The sequence below is a fragment of the Eucalyptus grandis genome, chromosome 1 (assembly GCF_016545825.1).
Source record: "Eucalyptus grandis isolate ANBG69807.140 chromosome 1, ASM1654582v1, whole genome shotgun sequence".
Classification (NCBI taxonomy): domain Eukaryota; kingdom Viridiplantae; phylum Streptophyta; class Magnoliopsida; order Myrtales; family Myrtaceae; genus Eucalyptus; species Eucalyptus grandis.
In genome coordinates, this window is record NC_052612.1 from 30,520,343 (window position 1) to 30,537,210 (window position 16,868).

Here is a 16,868-nt window from a genome sequence, read left to right on the forward strand (position 1 = left end):
GAATTATATAGCTCTGAATACTACTTATCATTCATTAGGTACACCTTTCAATTTTCAACTCCACTCCTCCATTGTGAATTTCTTATTAAATGATCTGACAATTTATGGGGCTTCTATCTCGTCATTATGTATGCATACAATAAGTAGAAACGATTTATAGAGGAAAAGAAAAGAAAATGCATTTAGGGCAATTTTTTTTAGAAAAAGTATTTATTATTCTGGTTTTCATTTCTTCCCAGTTTAAGGAAACAAAGAAAATTTTCGAGCTTCCCTCTTTTAATTTAGAAGTAGAATTAAAGTGGACTAAGTATGATTAAGTTGCATCATTGTGATTGTATTTTCCACAAAAATCTGGTGTAATTGGAAAATTTGTCTACAAATTGAGATCGATTGCTTCCATAGTATGGAGGGAATCGTGTTTGAATATCTTGCACGTTCTTGATGATCAATTGCGGTAAGAGGTGCTTGAATTGTCTTGGTTTGAATCTGAAAGAGATTCTCGCAAGAATGTGGTGGAAGATCACTGGACTTCAATTGAAGGAGAAGGGTTTACTTTTGAATACACAAGCTTAGCTTGTATTATTTAAGCTTCATGTAATTTTATTTTTACACAACCCTTGTCCATTATCATTAATTTGAAATATTTATTAATTTTCAAACTATAATTACGCTGTTAATATTTTGAAGTGGGTTGTGTAACAACTATATTGCACGGAACATGGACCCATTTAAATGTTCATGAAGTGGGTGACACTCTAGTAAAGTTAGACTCATATCTCAGCATTTAGTTATTATCTTTTGTGAACAGTGGTTTTTATTATTAAAATATTATTAGTTAATGATTAAGTTAAATTAATAAAGGAAATAAATCGAGTAAAATAATCCAAGTATTGTAGAATGGGGGCTATTTTGTAATTTCAAAAGTTAGAGGTCTCCTATTCTAAAACAGAAAGTTTTGGGGACTGTATAAAAGTCAAGGTTGCTTATCGTGGTAGGCTCTTAGGTAATTGTAATTATGCAATTAAATGTCTAAATCTAAAAAATTTACCCAACTAATTAAAGTTTGGACTTAATTGAAGAAGTATTTTGAAAAGGTGGTTGTTTCAGTAATAATATAAGAATCCGGGACATGTATATAGTGTTAATAAGACAGTCATATGGACCAAATAGAAAATAAATCGCCTGAGCTAATTAATTTGACTAGTAGAGGTAGATTAAGAGAAAATTAACATAAATAGTCAACTTTTGAATTGAGAAATTATAGAATTAATTTTGTAATTTTGTTAAGCTTGAATTTTATAAAATTGATTTGGATATGATGTTAAGAGTGAATATACAGTCTTGCTATACTCTTGGTGATTTTTTTTTTTGGTCGAAATACTCTTGGTAATTGAACTCTAAACATTTTGGGTATAAAATCAATTTATCGTAAAAGTGTCTTTTGTGTAATGGATCTTGTAGCTCATCATACATTTTAGTGATGATGGCAACTTGGGAACGATCATAAACTCATGTGATGTAATAGTGTTGTGGGTTTTTAAATTAAATCATGATTAATTTATGAATAAAGAGTTGGTTTATTATAAATGATAATTAACTGATGCTTGGTTTCTTCTGTTAATATGATAAATGACAAGAGTTTGATGTGATATTATTTACACTATAATTACATGGCAGATGACGCTATGTATTGAATGATGAGTGTTTTATGAATAAGAGTTTGTGGGTTTGTAGATAATGATAAATTGATATTTGAATTCTATTTTTTTATATGGAAAATGTCAGGAGATCATTATGATGTTACTTGTAGATGCGGTCATATATATATATATGGTAATTGTTATGTTATAATGATTTGCATGTAAATGAGGTCATGTGATAAAGACCTTTGCCCAACCTATTTGTCAATGAGTGAACTCCCTTGTATGAGTATAGAGTCCCAAACACCCTCGAGATGGAACTAAGTGTACTCAAGTGCCAAAATCAAAGTAAAATGGATCTACTAAGTGTCAACGGCAAGAAATTCTAGCCAAAATGACAATGTGGTGTTTTTTTGGTGAGGCAGGTGCAAAACAATGTTGTTTTGTATGCTAACATGGCAAAGATAAGTTGAAAACGACGTCATTTTACATTGGATTTGAATTTTAATATTAATATCAATATTAATGTTAATTTAATTTAATTTAATTTAAAACTAATTTATTCAATTCATAAAATTGAATAGAATAAATAATGAGCGACTTGAAATATCTCTTAGTATCTTCACATCGTTAAGAAATTAGATTCTATCCTCTCTAGTGTGCAAACACTGTAATGTCACTATAGGTGGACAATATCAAATGGTGGATTTGCTTTTGCTAATTATGTACGACTTCGATGTTATTTTGGGAATGGATTGGCTTCACAAACAACAAGCTAAAGTGGATTGTTATTGGAAAACAATCCAATTTAATCCACTTAATCATTCTAGTTTTGAATTCTTTGGAAATGGGGCAAATCCTTCAACGCTACTCATTTTTGCAATGGACATGTATCGTCTTCTTGACAATGGTTGTTAAGGATACTTAGCAATTCTGGCGGATCAATCAAAGGAAGAAGCAAAGCTTGAAGAGATCCCTATAGTTCAAGATTTCCCAATGTATTTCCAAAAGATTTACCTAGGTTGCCGCTAGAGCATGAAGTTGAATTTGTTAATGAATTAGCTCATAAAATGGAACATGTTTCTAAGACCCCTTATCGGATGGCATTAGTAGAGTTGAATGATTTAAAGTGCAAATGTAAGAATTACTAAACAAAGGATTTATTCAACCTAGTGCATCGCCCTAGGGTGCATTGGTCTTATTTATGAAGAAAAAAATGGGTCCATGCACTTTTGCATTGATCATTAGCAATTGAATTAAGTTATGATCAAGAATAAAGATCCACTATCAAGGATCGATGATCTATTTGATCAGCTTCAAAGGATGTCGGCATTCTCCAAGATCGTTTTAAGATCGAGGTATCATCAATTGCAAATTAAGAAGGAAGATATTCCCAAAATAGCTTCTTGAACTTGGTATGGACATTGTGAGTTCTTAGTTATGCATCTCGGTTTAACTAACACACTAGCAATATTCATGGATATGATGAATAGAGTGTTCCAACTGTTTTTGGATTAATTCGTGATAGTATTCATTGATAATATCCTTATATACTCAAGGGAACAAGAAGATAATGAACAACATCTAAGACTTGTGCTTCAAACACTTCATGAGCACCAATTATATGCAAAGTTTAGCAGATGTGCGCTATGATTGAATCGTGTAGTATTTTTGCGTCATGTAGTAACAGGTGAAAGGATATATGTGGACCCAACAAAAGTTGAATCGATAATAAATTAGCCAAGACTGACGACTGTGACAGAAGTTCAAAGTTTCTTGGGTTTAGTTGGATATTATCAAAGATTCATGGAATGTTTTTCTCATCTCACGGCATCATTGACTCAATTAATGAGGAAGGATGTGAAATTTGAATGGTCGGATAGTGCAAACAAAACTTTGAGGAGCTTAAGAGAAGATTAACTTCGGCTTCGATCTTGACGATACCATCAAGATTTGGAGATTTTGTAATTTATAGTGACGCATCTCATAAGGGACTTGGGTGTGTCTTGATGCAACATGAAAGGGTAGTTGCTTACTTATCAAGACAGTTGAAGCCATATGAATTGAATTATTCGACTTAGAACTTGCCGCTATTGTATTCGTATTGAAGATTTGAAGCCGTTATTTATTAGGGGGAAGTTTTGAAGGTGTCACCGATGGAAGGGATATCGCAATTTGGAAAGAATGACAAACTAAGTTCAAGGTTTATAAGGCTATTCGAGATTCTTGAAAAGATCGGTGACTTGGCCTATTGATTAGCACTATCACTCAAACTTTCCAATGTTTACAATATTTTTAATGTGTCTATATTGAGGAAATATGAGTCAAACCCTACACATATACTAGATTTTGAGACGATCAAGGTAGACGAGAGAGTAACTTTTGTGGAGAAACTTGTACAAATCTTGAAACAAAGGGAAAAAAGTCCTTAGAAACAATACCATTCCCTTAGTTAAGGTCATGTGACAATAGCACAATATGAAAGAGACAATTGAGAAAGTGAAGAGAATATGAGATGCAAATATCCTCATCTCTTCGAGTGATTATGTAATTTCGAGGACTAAATTTCTTGAGGGGGAAGAGTTGTGATATTTGGAATTTTATACATGTAATTATGTGAAATTTAGGATTTTTGGTATATGATAATGATACTTAGATTATAAAACTAAGTATTGTTTGCCTTAATATTCGAACGAATATGTAGAAGTTTTAGTGAATCGTAAATTTCATGAGTTGTGATAAATAATTTTTCCGTAAACGTAAATCGTCCCAAGTTCGACGTGTAAATTGAATTATGTGTGTATCAATAATAGAACGATATTAATTCAATGATTGTCATCTTAATAGTTGATGGGTGATATAATTGTGTAAATATTGATTAATTAATAATAGTAGTGATCTACTTACATTAATGATATTGAAAGAAGAATGATTAAGTTTTCCTATTATATTTTACTTACAAAATTTCAATTAAAATTAGTAACATCTAATTGTTCTTGAAATAGGGTTTAGATGGCCAAGTGTCTCCTTAAGAAAAAGTCTCACTGTTAAGCTTGAGACCTAAAGATTAAGTTATGATTTCCCCAAAATGAGTCATTGCTTATTGCCTCTTCTTTAGTCATGTCATAGACTTTGCCTTGTATTTATGTAACATCGTGTTGGTCATTTGCATGCATAGTTACACCTAACAAATGAAGACCCACTTTTATTTTAGTAAAAATCTTAATAAAACATCTTTTATTTGGCCTTATAACCCTTTTGATATATGCAAAAATCTCAAGAAAATTTGCATTATTATCCTCATCTTCAATCTCAATTTGTGAGCTAAAATCTCCAATGTGAGAACTAGAAGGTGGTGACGGTTAATTGGTGGTTTGCAGTTCGCCTTTGTTTGAGGTAAATAAAGTTTCTAGGCATTAAGTTGGTTCGATCTCCTTTAAATTTTAATTTGGTTGGTTGATTGAATAAACTTTGATGTGCATGTTATGGGTATGGTGGTTATTGAATAACATTGATGACATCTTACATGTTTATTCTCCTAGAATTTATCTAGATTGAATATGTTTTCGTTCTATTTCATTCTAAATAGTCAGAATCTATTTGTTTTATCATATATATCTTGACAACCTTTTGCATGTTTATTCTGCTTTGTTCTGCTAGTCAAAACATGTTCATTCTACTTTATTTTATATCATCTTGAATAGTCAGAATCTGTTTGTTCTGTTATTCTGCTTCGTTTTATTAGTCAAAATTTTATTCATTCTGCTTTGTTCTATTTTGTTTTGAATAATCATGATCTGTTCGTTCTACCATATTTGCCTTGACAACCTCTTGCATATTTATGCTACCATAAATTATTTAGTCAAAACATGTTCATTTTGCTTCGTTTTGCTAGTCAAAATATGTTCATTCTTCTTCTTTTTGTTTCATTTTTAATAGCTGAAATCTATTCAATTTACTATATTTGTCTCTATGACTTGCATATTTGTTTTGCCTCGTTCTACTATAATTTTTTCTAGTTGGAATCTATTTATTCTGCTTGTTTTTGTTAGAATTTCTTAGGTTAGAATCTATATATTCGTTTAAGCAGAATTTACTATGTTTGAATTTGTCTATTCGCTCTACAAGATTTTATTAAATTTGAGTCTATCCATTTGTGAATCTACCCCTCTACTTATTTGGTTGAATTTGTTCATCTATTGAATTAGTCAACTTGTGAATCTATTCATTAATAAATCTGTCTAATTGTTGATTTTGTCTATTGCTAAATTTGTCCATTCGTAAATTTATTTATGGTTGAATCCATTCTTTTGTTCTATAAACTTTTATCAATTTAGAATTTACCTTTTTAATGGTTCGGACTTTGACAACCAGAACGTATTCATTTGTTCAGACTTAGATTTCTCACATTTGCATGCTCAGACTTTATGTCCAGAATATACTTATTTGTTTAGACTTAGAATATACCCATTTGATTGACTAGATTTTAATAACTAGAGCCTGCTCAACGTCTAGACTCAGTATGTACTCATTTGGATGTCCAGACTTTAACAATCAAAATGTGACTATATGTTATTTCACATGCAATTATTTGGCTAATGCATTAAATTAAGTTGAGAAATGTATGCTATGCCAGTAAGTATGTGTATATCATGGCTTGAATAGGATTAATGTGATTCTTTCATACATAGAGTGATGCGTGATAATGTCTCGTGGTGGAAGTTTGTAGAATAGTCCTAGTTGTTGGGATGCCCTAAGGAGTGTTTTCAGGATGCCTCATGAGTCAATATGTTCCTATAATAGGGATGTCGTCTGGTTGAAATTTACATAATGCTTCGAAATTGAGATGTCCCAGTGGTTGAGATGCCCCTAGAGAGTTTGGGATGAGGAAATAATAATAAATAAAATGCATTGTCATGTGTAGAATTAAACATTGCTTAAATTGTTTAGTTGTTCGAAACATGGTGTATATATGCATAAGTCTGGATGGACATATTGTTGGATGACAAGTTTCGTGGTAAATGAAAAAGGGAAAGATAAAGTTTAATCATATTTTTATCGCACCAACTAGATTATTGTACTCATTTTGTGTATACTAAGTGAAGTGAGAAGAGGATTCTTTTAATTTAAAACTAGAAATTTCATTTATTGGGTTTCGGCTTATTCTTTTATCTTTTCAAACATATAGGTTGGATACTCCACAATCTTTGCACTATGAAGTTCATATGTGTTATGAAGGTCTTTGTGAAAATATGTTGAAGTTATCGATTCATGGTTTTGGTCTAGACATTTATACAGGCAGACTTCTGGAGTATGGTATGGAGATAGGTCTCCCCAACTCCTATCCAAAATTTTGTATTATGCTAGTAATATAGTAGAGTTACGAACTTTAATGTGGTATAAATAAAAGAAGTATCAGTACGATATCTATATTTATACGGCTTTATTTTTAAAAAAAAATGGATTTGGAAAATATTGTTTACACTTCTGCATGCTAAACTAGAATATAGAAACACGTGTCATGGGTGACATTTTGGGCGTCCCCATGCGTTGGTGGTGACAGTGCATCATTAGTCAAGATGAGTCCTACCGATGACAAGTGAGGAATATATACTCACCTATGTTTGCGCATCATGAGATTAGTATGTTCATCTGTATGCATTAAGTGTTAAGCTAAATGTTAGCTCATGACATCTATTTTATACATTGCACACAAGATTATAATCACTTATATATAATGTGCGAAGTACACCTTAAATGAACTTAACTAATATGCTTGGAAAGTGTAAGTGAATACTTGTTGTTTAAAGTTACTCTCTTATTAATGATGTGAGCAAGCGATGAAAAAATTTGGTATAGTTGGTCAATGCTAAGATAGCTTTTATGAATATGTTAGTATGATATATGGGACATTGACATGTTTGTGAATCTATGTTATGATGCATGCTCACAAAAGACAACATGTTTATCAAGTTATATTTGAATTGTGTCACAAACTCTTGAATAATGAAGAGTATATGTAAGTATTCATCAAGTGATTGAATTATTCTATGAGCATATAAACAATAAAGGAATAAGTTTAGTACATATTGTACCATTGCTAAATGAGTGACCGGTACTTTCAAGGTTCAAATTGTATGAAAATTCAAGTCGTGACAGGCATAACACTATACTGTGCCCCCATGTGTCACTTGTTGTCAATGACACCTCCGACGAAACCATTGTTGACTAATACACGGCAACCACCCCTAGATTCAACAACTACCGCTTTTTCACATTTCTCTACTATGTCCTTGTGCTCAAACCCCCCTCTCTCTTCCACGTCTCTCGCCGGTGCCCTCTCCTCTTTTTGCTTGATGATGTCCATGATTGTAAATTAGCATTGATCCAACCCCGCAAAAGCCCTTAAAGTAAGTATGAGGGTTCGAATGACCTCTAGGTTGCAATGTTATTAGGGGTGATCAGGTCCAGGGTGGGTAGGGTCTAGATCTGGACCCCGAACCCGACCCTATTATAACCGATTCCTCTTTTCTAGACCCTATACCCGACCCTATTTGTATTTGATCCTGTACCCGACCCACCCTGTTTTTCCAATCCAGTTTTAGGTCAACCCTATTTCTACTAGAACTTGTTTTGCAATCTCCTGATATCCTATACAACTTCGAATTTTATATTAAAAGTGAGAACATAAGTAATCCTCCTAATTTATATTGAAATATTAAGCACTGGTAATAAATTAATACATTAACTTTTTTGACTAAATGAAAAATTAAGGATCCATCGGGCTAATTATAATAAATAAATAAGGCACAAAAGATAAATTAAGTGAACCAATCCATGTGATACACAAGAATTTGGTGACGACAAACACCATTCGTCCGTTAGACGATGCGAAAGGGAGCCGGTGAGGGAGGAAAGCAAGTGAGGAAAAGGAATGACAAATGAGGAGTGCCGTGCATATTTGAGAGAGCCAAGAGGAAAAATATTGTGTGATTGCAAAAGTAAGAATAGAAATCAAGAGAAAAAAAAAAGGGTTTTGGACCTTTACTTACAAAACCAATCTGGAAACCGGTTCCAAAACCGGTCTAGGAACCGGTTTCCGGGTGAGTAATCACCGGAACCTGTTTCCAGACCGGTTTAAACCAGTTCTGAATTTGGGGAACCAATTACCAGACTGGTTTCAATGGGAACCGGTTCCCAACCCTATTTTCCGGATGGGCCGGTCCGGGAACCAGGTATACCTAGTTCAATTGCACATCCCTAAATGTTATGGCTTGGGGTTGGAAGTAAGGAGGAGCGTTGTCGATGGCTTAGGTTGTGATCGAGAAAGAGAAGTAAATGTAACCAAACGGACGTAAGGGAGAAGAGGGATGCTCATGCTACGATGATAGAGGTGATTGATCAAAGCATGATGCATGCAATAGTGACAGTATGTAAAAGCAGGGGATGGTGGCCGCATCCGATGGTGGGCTCAACATAGGGTTAAGGTCGATGCGGAGTATATCTGAAATTTTGATGCGTCAAGAGAGTTTGATAATTGTACTAGAAGACAGTAAAACAAATGACATTTTCTTTTATGTACCTCTTTGCTTTTCTTGATTGAGAAAAAAAAAAGTTAAACATAACTTGATGAAGGAGGGAGAGTGAGATCCTATTATAGGGAGACGGATGGAAAATCGTTAAAAGTGAGTTTTTAATCTAAAGGGTGCTTTGACCACCATGTATAAAATGGATAGTTTTAACAATAAAGAGGTGAATTTCGACCCAAAAAAAAATATAATAATAAAGAGGTGGTAATAGCACCTCTCATAATAACATCTTCTTTAGAGTGTCGCTAAACCCAACATTATTTCTAAAGTTACTTAAAATATGAAGCATAATTACGTAGACACCTTGAACTTTAATATCATTGCACAATAAACATGAACTTTGAAAAAGTTGTAGATCATCCTTTGAACTTTGATACCTTGCGCAATGACCCCTAAACTTTGAAAAGTTATCAATTTCTATTTTTATTACAGCTGCTAACATTTTTCATCTATTCAACTATTTAGTATTGTTCGAAAATAGACTAACTCATTTTTTTAATAAAATAAATCTTAATAAATGTTCATAATTTCATGAATAATGTATCATCCTGTATATGCTTAACTTCATTAAAAATGTAATAACGGATGTTTTGGTCAAGCAAACAAGTCATCCCAATTTTAGGTAACGCTTAATGATCTTATTGATAGAATAGCTAACATTTGCGACCTAAATGAAAACATGGAGAGCAGTAATTCACAACAGTTCAAAGTCTGAGACTGTTATGCAATAGTGTCAAAGTAAACGGGGCGATCGATAAATTCTCAAAAACTGTGGGGCTACCGTCCAAAATGATGCCAAAGTTCAAAGGGGGTTTCCGAGCAATTATCTCAAAATCTTTTCATTCTCAAGCCGTTCAAAAGCTGAAATTTTATTTTTGCCAAGTGAATGAAAAACCCAGAAAAGAGCTCTGTCCTGAAATTGGCGGGTCGATTCCAAATGGGCTCAAATACCGGTTCATCACCCGGCCCGGAGGGACCCCCAAAAGCTACAGAACATCTCAGAGCAGGGTGCTGTTGACATTCCTTCCACTGGTACTTCTTAATGCTGTCGGTACTCCAAGGTAATCCCTTCTTTCCTTAATCATGTTATTGTTTCCTGGGACCAACTCTTCATCTTTAGCAGATAAATAGCAGATAAATAATTTTTCAAGTCTTTCAACACTGGGATGTTATTTAAGTTACAAGAAGAGTTCTAATTGTTTTTCTTCGAAATTCATGAAATTGGGTGACCAAAGTTTGGCTGGCTTCAGTTGGCTTCCTGCCAGTCTCATGGTCCATATTGTTCTATTTCTAGCAGATCGCTTCATTTAATGGGCTTCTGGATTCTGCTCGAGATTGTCATGTCATTCCACCGATCAAAACCGACCTTCATCGGGCTTTTAGAAGCAGCAGTAAGGGTGAATGGATTGATCGTCACCGAGAAACTCAGATATTTGCATTGAGGTTAAAGCAGCCAACAAAGTGCCCAGAAGGCCTGCATTCAGGTTCGAAGATAGGTAGGGGAATGGGACTGGGTGTTGGTCGGTTTGATTAATTGACTTCATTAGTGGTTTAAATTCTGCAAATGCATGACTGTTGCCTTCCGTGTATTATTCTTTAATTAATCAAGGACGGCTGGACTTCCCTACATAAATCGACTGGCTTTCTTGTGATGTTTAAGTAAATCAAGATCCCATAGCGAAAGGATTGATAGATGACCCATGTTCTTGATTTGTGTTCGGTTCTTTAGAGCACAAAACATGTGAACATCTCTGGTAAAGATTGTTAGTTGCTTCAGAAAAGTGGAATTTAAACGTACCCGGAGGGTTTCCCCAGGAGGATTTTGACCCTCCGGTAGAGCAACCCGAGAGCTTGTGCATGGGGCGTCACCCAGCTCTTGGCAAATTTTTCGCACCAACAAAAGGCCGAACAGCATTCCCTCACGCATTCGCCCCAAAAATAGGTTTCTCAATTCGCTAATCGCACCACCATGATCAAGCTGGTTAAGGATTGATGAGATCATTTTGATGTCGTTCCATGGGGCATTGCTGATCGAGGCAGGCCATTGAAAAAGAGGACTATTGAAACTGCTGGTACTACTCGAACGCATCTGAAACTGCACTGCCCTGGTTGTAGGTGCAGAGAAGCCGAAACCGGACGATGGTAAGTACCCCAACCAAGAATCGACGGACAACATGAAAACGTGGAGGTTCACACGCACAGAATGAACGATCACACACGGTCCGACATTTTCAGATCGGTGATGGTAGAGAACCCGAGGTATATAGAGGGCTCTAAACCTATGTTTCACCATTAAAGCTACCCCCTCTTTCTTCTACTGCCGCTCTGCTAATCAGACGGAAATGTGGTCCTACCTGCCAATTCAACAACCAACCTACCTGCCAATTCATGTGGTCCTAATACAATTGACCCGAAACCAAACCATGAATCGCCATCTAGTTATTTTTTGTCCCCAGTTAATTACACCCCTCACCGTAACAAAACAGGCGGTCGAACCAGAAGGCCGGGCCAAGATCACAGAGCCGGAAAGGCATTAGGATCTTGGAAAGACACAATACGGCGCAGTGCCATCCACACAACTTAGAAAGATCCAACCTTGGAGGAGATGAAACTTCCAATTCGTACCGCAGAGAACGTTTTCAGGGTCTGTAAAGAAGGCGTTGACTCGTGCATTGCTGGACTCAGGAATAACATCGTCATTCTCACCAATTCACAACTGCACAATCAAATCCCTCTTCTCTCCGAGACATCCCCTAAAACCAGAAGGGGTAACACTCTAATGGCCTGCGCTAATGCCTGACATTCGAAACGAAATCGACACAGAGAAAGGCAACAATCTTGAAATGCCAGAAGGAAAATCCCGTATTCATGTCGTCTGCACTGAACCGCAGTTCCAATTCCATCTCAATTTATTAAGCACAAGTCGGAACGAAAAGCTCTATCGAACTCAAAACCCAACAAGATCCTCACCTCTCTCGACACCAGCCAAATCTAAAGGCAAAAGAAAATGGAACCTTGAAAGCATCTACAGAACTTTGAGCATATCCTCGGCACTGCTGAAGGTGAAGGCCCCGCCTTCCTCCAGGTTGAGCACCTTCACGACGCCGTCCTCCGCGAGCAGCGCGTACCGCCGCGACCGCACCCCGAGCCCGATGGGCTTGTCGCTCAGGTCGAGCTCGCACCCGATCGCCCTGGTGAAGTCCCCGTTCCCATCCGACAGCAGCAGGACCTCGTCGCCGATCCCCAGGTTCTCCTTCCACGCCCGCATCACGAAGGCGTCGTTCACCGAGACGCAGGCGATGGTGTCCACCCCCTTCGCCTTCAGCTCCCCGGCCTTCTCCACGAACCCGGGGAGGTGCTTCTGGGAGCAGGTCGGGGTGAAGGCCCCCGGGACGGCGAAGAGGATCGACTTCTTCCCGGCGGTGAGGGCGGAGACGGTGGTGGTCTGGAGCTCGCCGGCGGGGTCGAAGTAGGAGAGGGTGGCGTCCGGGAGCTTGTCGCCAACGGAGATGGAGGCGCGGGCGGGGGTGGCGGCGGTGGAGAGGCGGAGGGGCTTGCCGGGGCGGCGGGGACGGCGACGGCGAGGGAGGAGCGGGGGGACGGCGAGGGAGGTGAAGGAGAGGGATTTGCGAGGGAGAAGGGCGGCGGCGGCGGCGGCGGTTTTGGTGGCGGAGGTGGTGGTGAGGAGTCTGGAGATGGAGAGAGAAGCTGCCATCGCTGCTGCTAGAGAGAGAGAGAGACAAGGGCTGCGAGGATGTGGGAAGGGGCGTTGGGGCGACGGGGAGATATGGCACAATTCTTCTTTGTTCTAAAAATATAAAATATAAACTTTTTATTTTTTTTTTTGTCTTTCTCATTTTTATTTTGCAAATTTTCATTAGGGCGGACATGACGATGAGGAATGGGGAGGAAGATCTCTACAGCCAGGAGGGACACGTGGGCCGCTCCTGAGCCTTCTCATGTCGACAACTCTCCTTCTTTTTTGTTACCTGGGCTTCTCCGAAACCGAAACTATAGACACCCACACCTGAAGGGTGATGGTATTCAGTCGTGAAAAAATTTCCTAAATTTTAATTCAATTATAATAAATCCATGAATTTTAAATTTTTCAATACGATCCTCGAATTTTTATTCAATGCAATTTTCGATGTTCAATTTAATCGCTAGATTAAATAATCCATCGATTATATTGAATCCAGAGATATAATATTTCAAGAATTAGATGGAATATTTATCAAAAATTCAAGAGTCATATTAAATAAATTAAAAGTTCAGGCGGGCTAAAAGTTGAAGGATCAAATTGAACAACTTATGAGTTGAGGAGACTATATTATAGATCAAATTAAAGTTCGGAAAGTATATGTATAATTATTCTACAAATATTCCTTTTTAAGATTCCACCTCCTTTCTTCTTTTGGCTGTACTCACTTTTTTTTGGTTTGTCTGGCTCTTCAGCCGCTTGTGCTTTGGATGCCACCAAAGGGCCTGAAGAAAAATCTGTCATCCCCCGTCGAAAAGCCCGTTCGACTGATGCCACGTACCGAGAAATTTCAAACCCTTTGCGCGACGGAGACTTCGTAAATCTCCACACCAGTTACAAGCCCGAGTCGCCTTTCAACTTGTGAAAGAGGATGGCGACGTGAGACCATGGCAAGGCTTGGGGAGCCGAATATCTTCCGTCTCTTTTCTAGAAAAGATCCCTCCTGCTCCAGCTCTACTCCAGGAGGGGGCATCTTCGCCTCCCGTCCTCTCTTTCGAATCCAGTTCTCCTTTCAATTATCATAAACCGAATGCACGCGATCCGTGAGATCCCGGACTCTATGTGCAACCCACGTGACCCAACGCCGTGCATTAAATTTATGTGTCTTAGATGTGTCTAGTAATCGATCGTGACACATTTGGTCTTTTCTACGAAATGTCTCTTCAATAGCACTCCCGAACCATTGGGAGGGAGAAAAAAGGGAAAAGAAAGAGCTTGATTATCTTTTCACCGCATTGATCAAATAAAGATAAATTCTTGTTCATTCGAAATGCTCGTAGCTAATTTTTGTCCACATTGCATTTATCACTAATTAAGGTAACCATTTCCATCAAGTTTTGAGCACGAGTCGTGAACGTTTGCACAGTATTTATGTGGCATCCATCTTGCATCAAATGGGAGAGGCTATTTTGAGCTAATCAAATATAAGACCCTTGGGTGGGTGCTTGAGTACTCCTATTTTGTCCACTTGGACCAGGCCAAATTGATATAATTTGTGCAGCCTTCTTATTATGACAAATTAGGACCCAATCAAGATAAAATTCCTTCTACCCATGGATAATCTAGTTCTTTTGATGATTATCTCATTAGTCCTAAACATATTGTACAAATACCAATTCAATTCTAAACTTTCTAATTTTACTAATGTAATATAAACATTTGCGTGAAATTTTAATATAGTTTTCTAACTAATTGCAACTATAAATTGTTGATAGTCCAATCATCACAGTTGTCCTACATAACACACTAATCAACAATTTTGCTTACAATTGGCTAGAGTGATTATAGTGGAATTTTGCATAAAGACTTAAAATTATATTGACAATAGGTTTATGATTGATTAAATAATTGTCCCTTTCTATTTTTATAACACAAGGGTATGGGTGCATAGCACCTATTACTTGGAAATCCATAAAACCTTCATAAGTTTTAAGAATTGATGAAGTCCAAATTTTAGTTTGTGCATGTGGCTAGAATTAGAGGATTCTATATGCAAACAGTGGATTTGAATAGGTAACCTTTAATTCCTAAACTATAGCTCTAGACACTTCAACCAATTACATTAATTTTGAGATTATAGACTCCTCTCCAAGAATATAGAGTACGTCTTGTCCCATTTATATCCAAAATACTACATTATGCTTGTTCCAACATAACAGGAAAGCATAAATTGGAATATGGTTTAGCCCCAGCTTTTGCGTAGAAGTAACATGAAGCACGCATTTCACCAAAATTGGAATCCATTATTTATTGCATTTCACCGAGTCCATTATTCATTGAATTATGTATTTGTTTCATAAAAAATGAACGCTTTAAAACACATTTTCCTAAATATAATTATTTATATTGTTTATAAAAATGAATAAACAGAAAATATTTTTATTATTCATAAAAATATTTATATATAAATTATTATTGATAATGAAAATATTATCTATTTATTAATTATTTTAAGTAATTATTTTAAATTTATTTTTGTTATTTATTTATCAAGAAATATTAACGTGTCTATCCTAATTTCATTTCTCGGGATTCCATGTTGCCACTTCTTTTTCATTTGTTCCTCGAAGTTAGATGCACAACTTCAGGGAGGAAGAAATGGATCTGTTCTTGCAGCCTTGAAAAGACTTTGAATCCAAAATGGTTGGATGTCCTTCTAACCAAACTCTCGTCCGCAAATCCATTTCCAAACCCCACCATCAAATCAATGTTGACCACCAGATTGTCAGATCAAATCCAGAGATGTAGCCATGGCTATGCCTTTTACCTTCCTAACAGTTTATTATATATTAAGCTAGATCTCTCCTTGTCTTCCATCGAGTTTACACCCCTTCGCACAAACCCCCTCCCCCAGGGCCCCCGCAAAAGAAAAGGGAATTTAATATTTCTCTCGTTAATAATCGTAATGAAGTCTAAAACCATACCTCGGAGATGTCATCAAGGCAAATTTTAATGGTGCCAGTTTTGAGATGGTTTACAGGTCAAATCAATAAACAAGATAGACAAACACCATGCCAATGCCAAAGCATTTAGCTCAATAGCAAAACCCATGTTTTATTCAATATGTGAAAAAAATTTATAGATGGAAGCAATAGATGAACTTAGATTTATAAGGCTTAGATGTATGATTATAGAGAAATGAAATTGTGTGATTCATATAATCACATGAAATCCGATACAAAATATGAATTATTACAAAATAATGTCTTTAGAATATCTAACAATACTTCTGACTTCCCCCTAAATTCAATGTGCATTGCACACTTAAAATTACTTAGAATCACCAAGTTTGTTTAAAATGCTTTGAAAGTTATTTTCCTTAAAATGTATTGTTATACCTATTCAATGTTTAGATGCATAAAAGTTTGGAAACTGATTTTAGTCGGTACATAGTTTTCTCTTTCAAGAACTAATTTTCCCAACTAATCAATAAGACACACAATTTTAACCAAATAAACTGAATTATCGCTCCAGAAAATTACATGATTATATTTCTTTGGCAAATTTAAGGTGACAGTCTTTTCTTCCTTGAACTTAAGGCGCCTTTCTCAATCCCATCCTTAAACTTTTAATTTGCATAATCAAGTCTTGAACTTGCATGAATTTTCTAATTTAACCCTTTCGGCAATAATATCTTTCAACATGAACTAACATGGCTGTCCAGTCATGCCAGCATACGACCTTGTAAAGAAAAAGAATACCCTTCGTGCAAAAGCCACCATGGATTGCATTATGAAATCTTGCCTTCACGGATTATTTACCATGGAATAACTTTTCCATATCTTTCTTGGAGATGGTCCGACGGCCACATCAGTTTGAATTAACTATAATCGGTGCCGAAGAGATTTGATTAGAAAATTCATGCAAATTTAAAGGTTT

The 16,868-nt window shown here is 36.4% G+C and overlaps 1 protein-coding gene across 1 annotated transcript; it reads right to left on the minus strand.

Annotated features, from left to right (window-relative positions):
• Window positions 1-12,047: 12,047 nt before the first annotated feature.
• LOC104455998 (peroxiredoxin-2E-1, chloroplastic) lies at window positions 12,048-13,024 on the minus strand. Its single transcript, XM_039306505.1, has one exon. The coding sequence runs from the start codon at window positions 12,942-12,944 to the stop codon at window positions 12,255-12,257; it is 690 nt and encodes a 229-aa protein (XP_039162439.1). The 5' UTR covers window positions 12,945-13,024; the 3' UTR covers window positions 12,048-12,254.
• Between the last annotated feature and the right edge of the window lie 3,844 nt (window positions 13,025-16,868).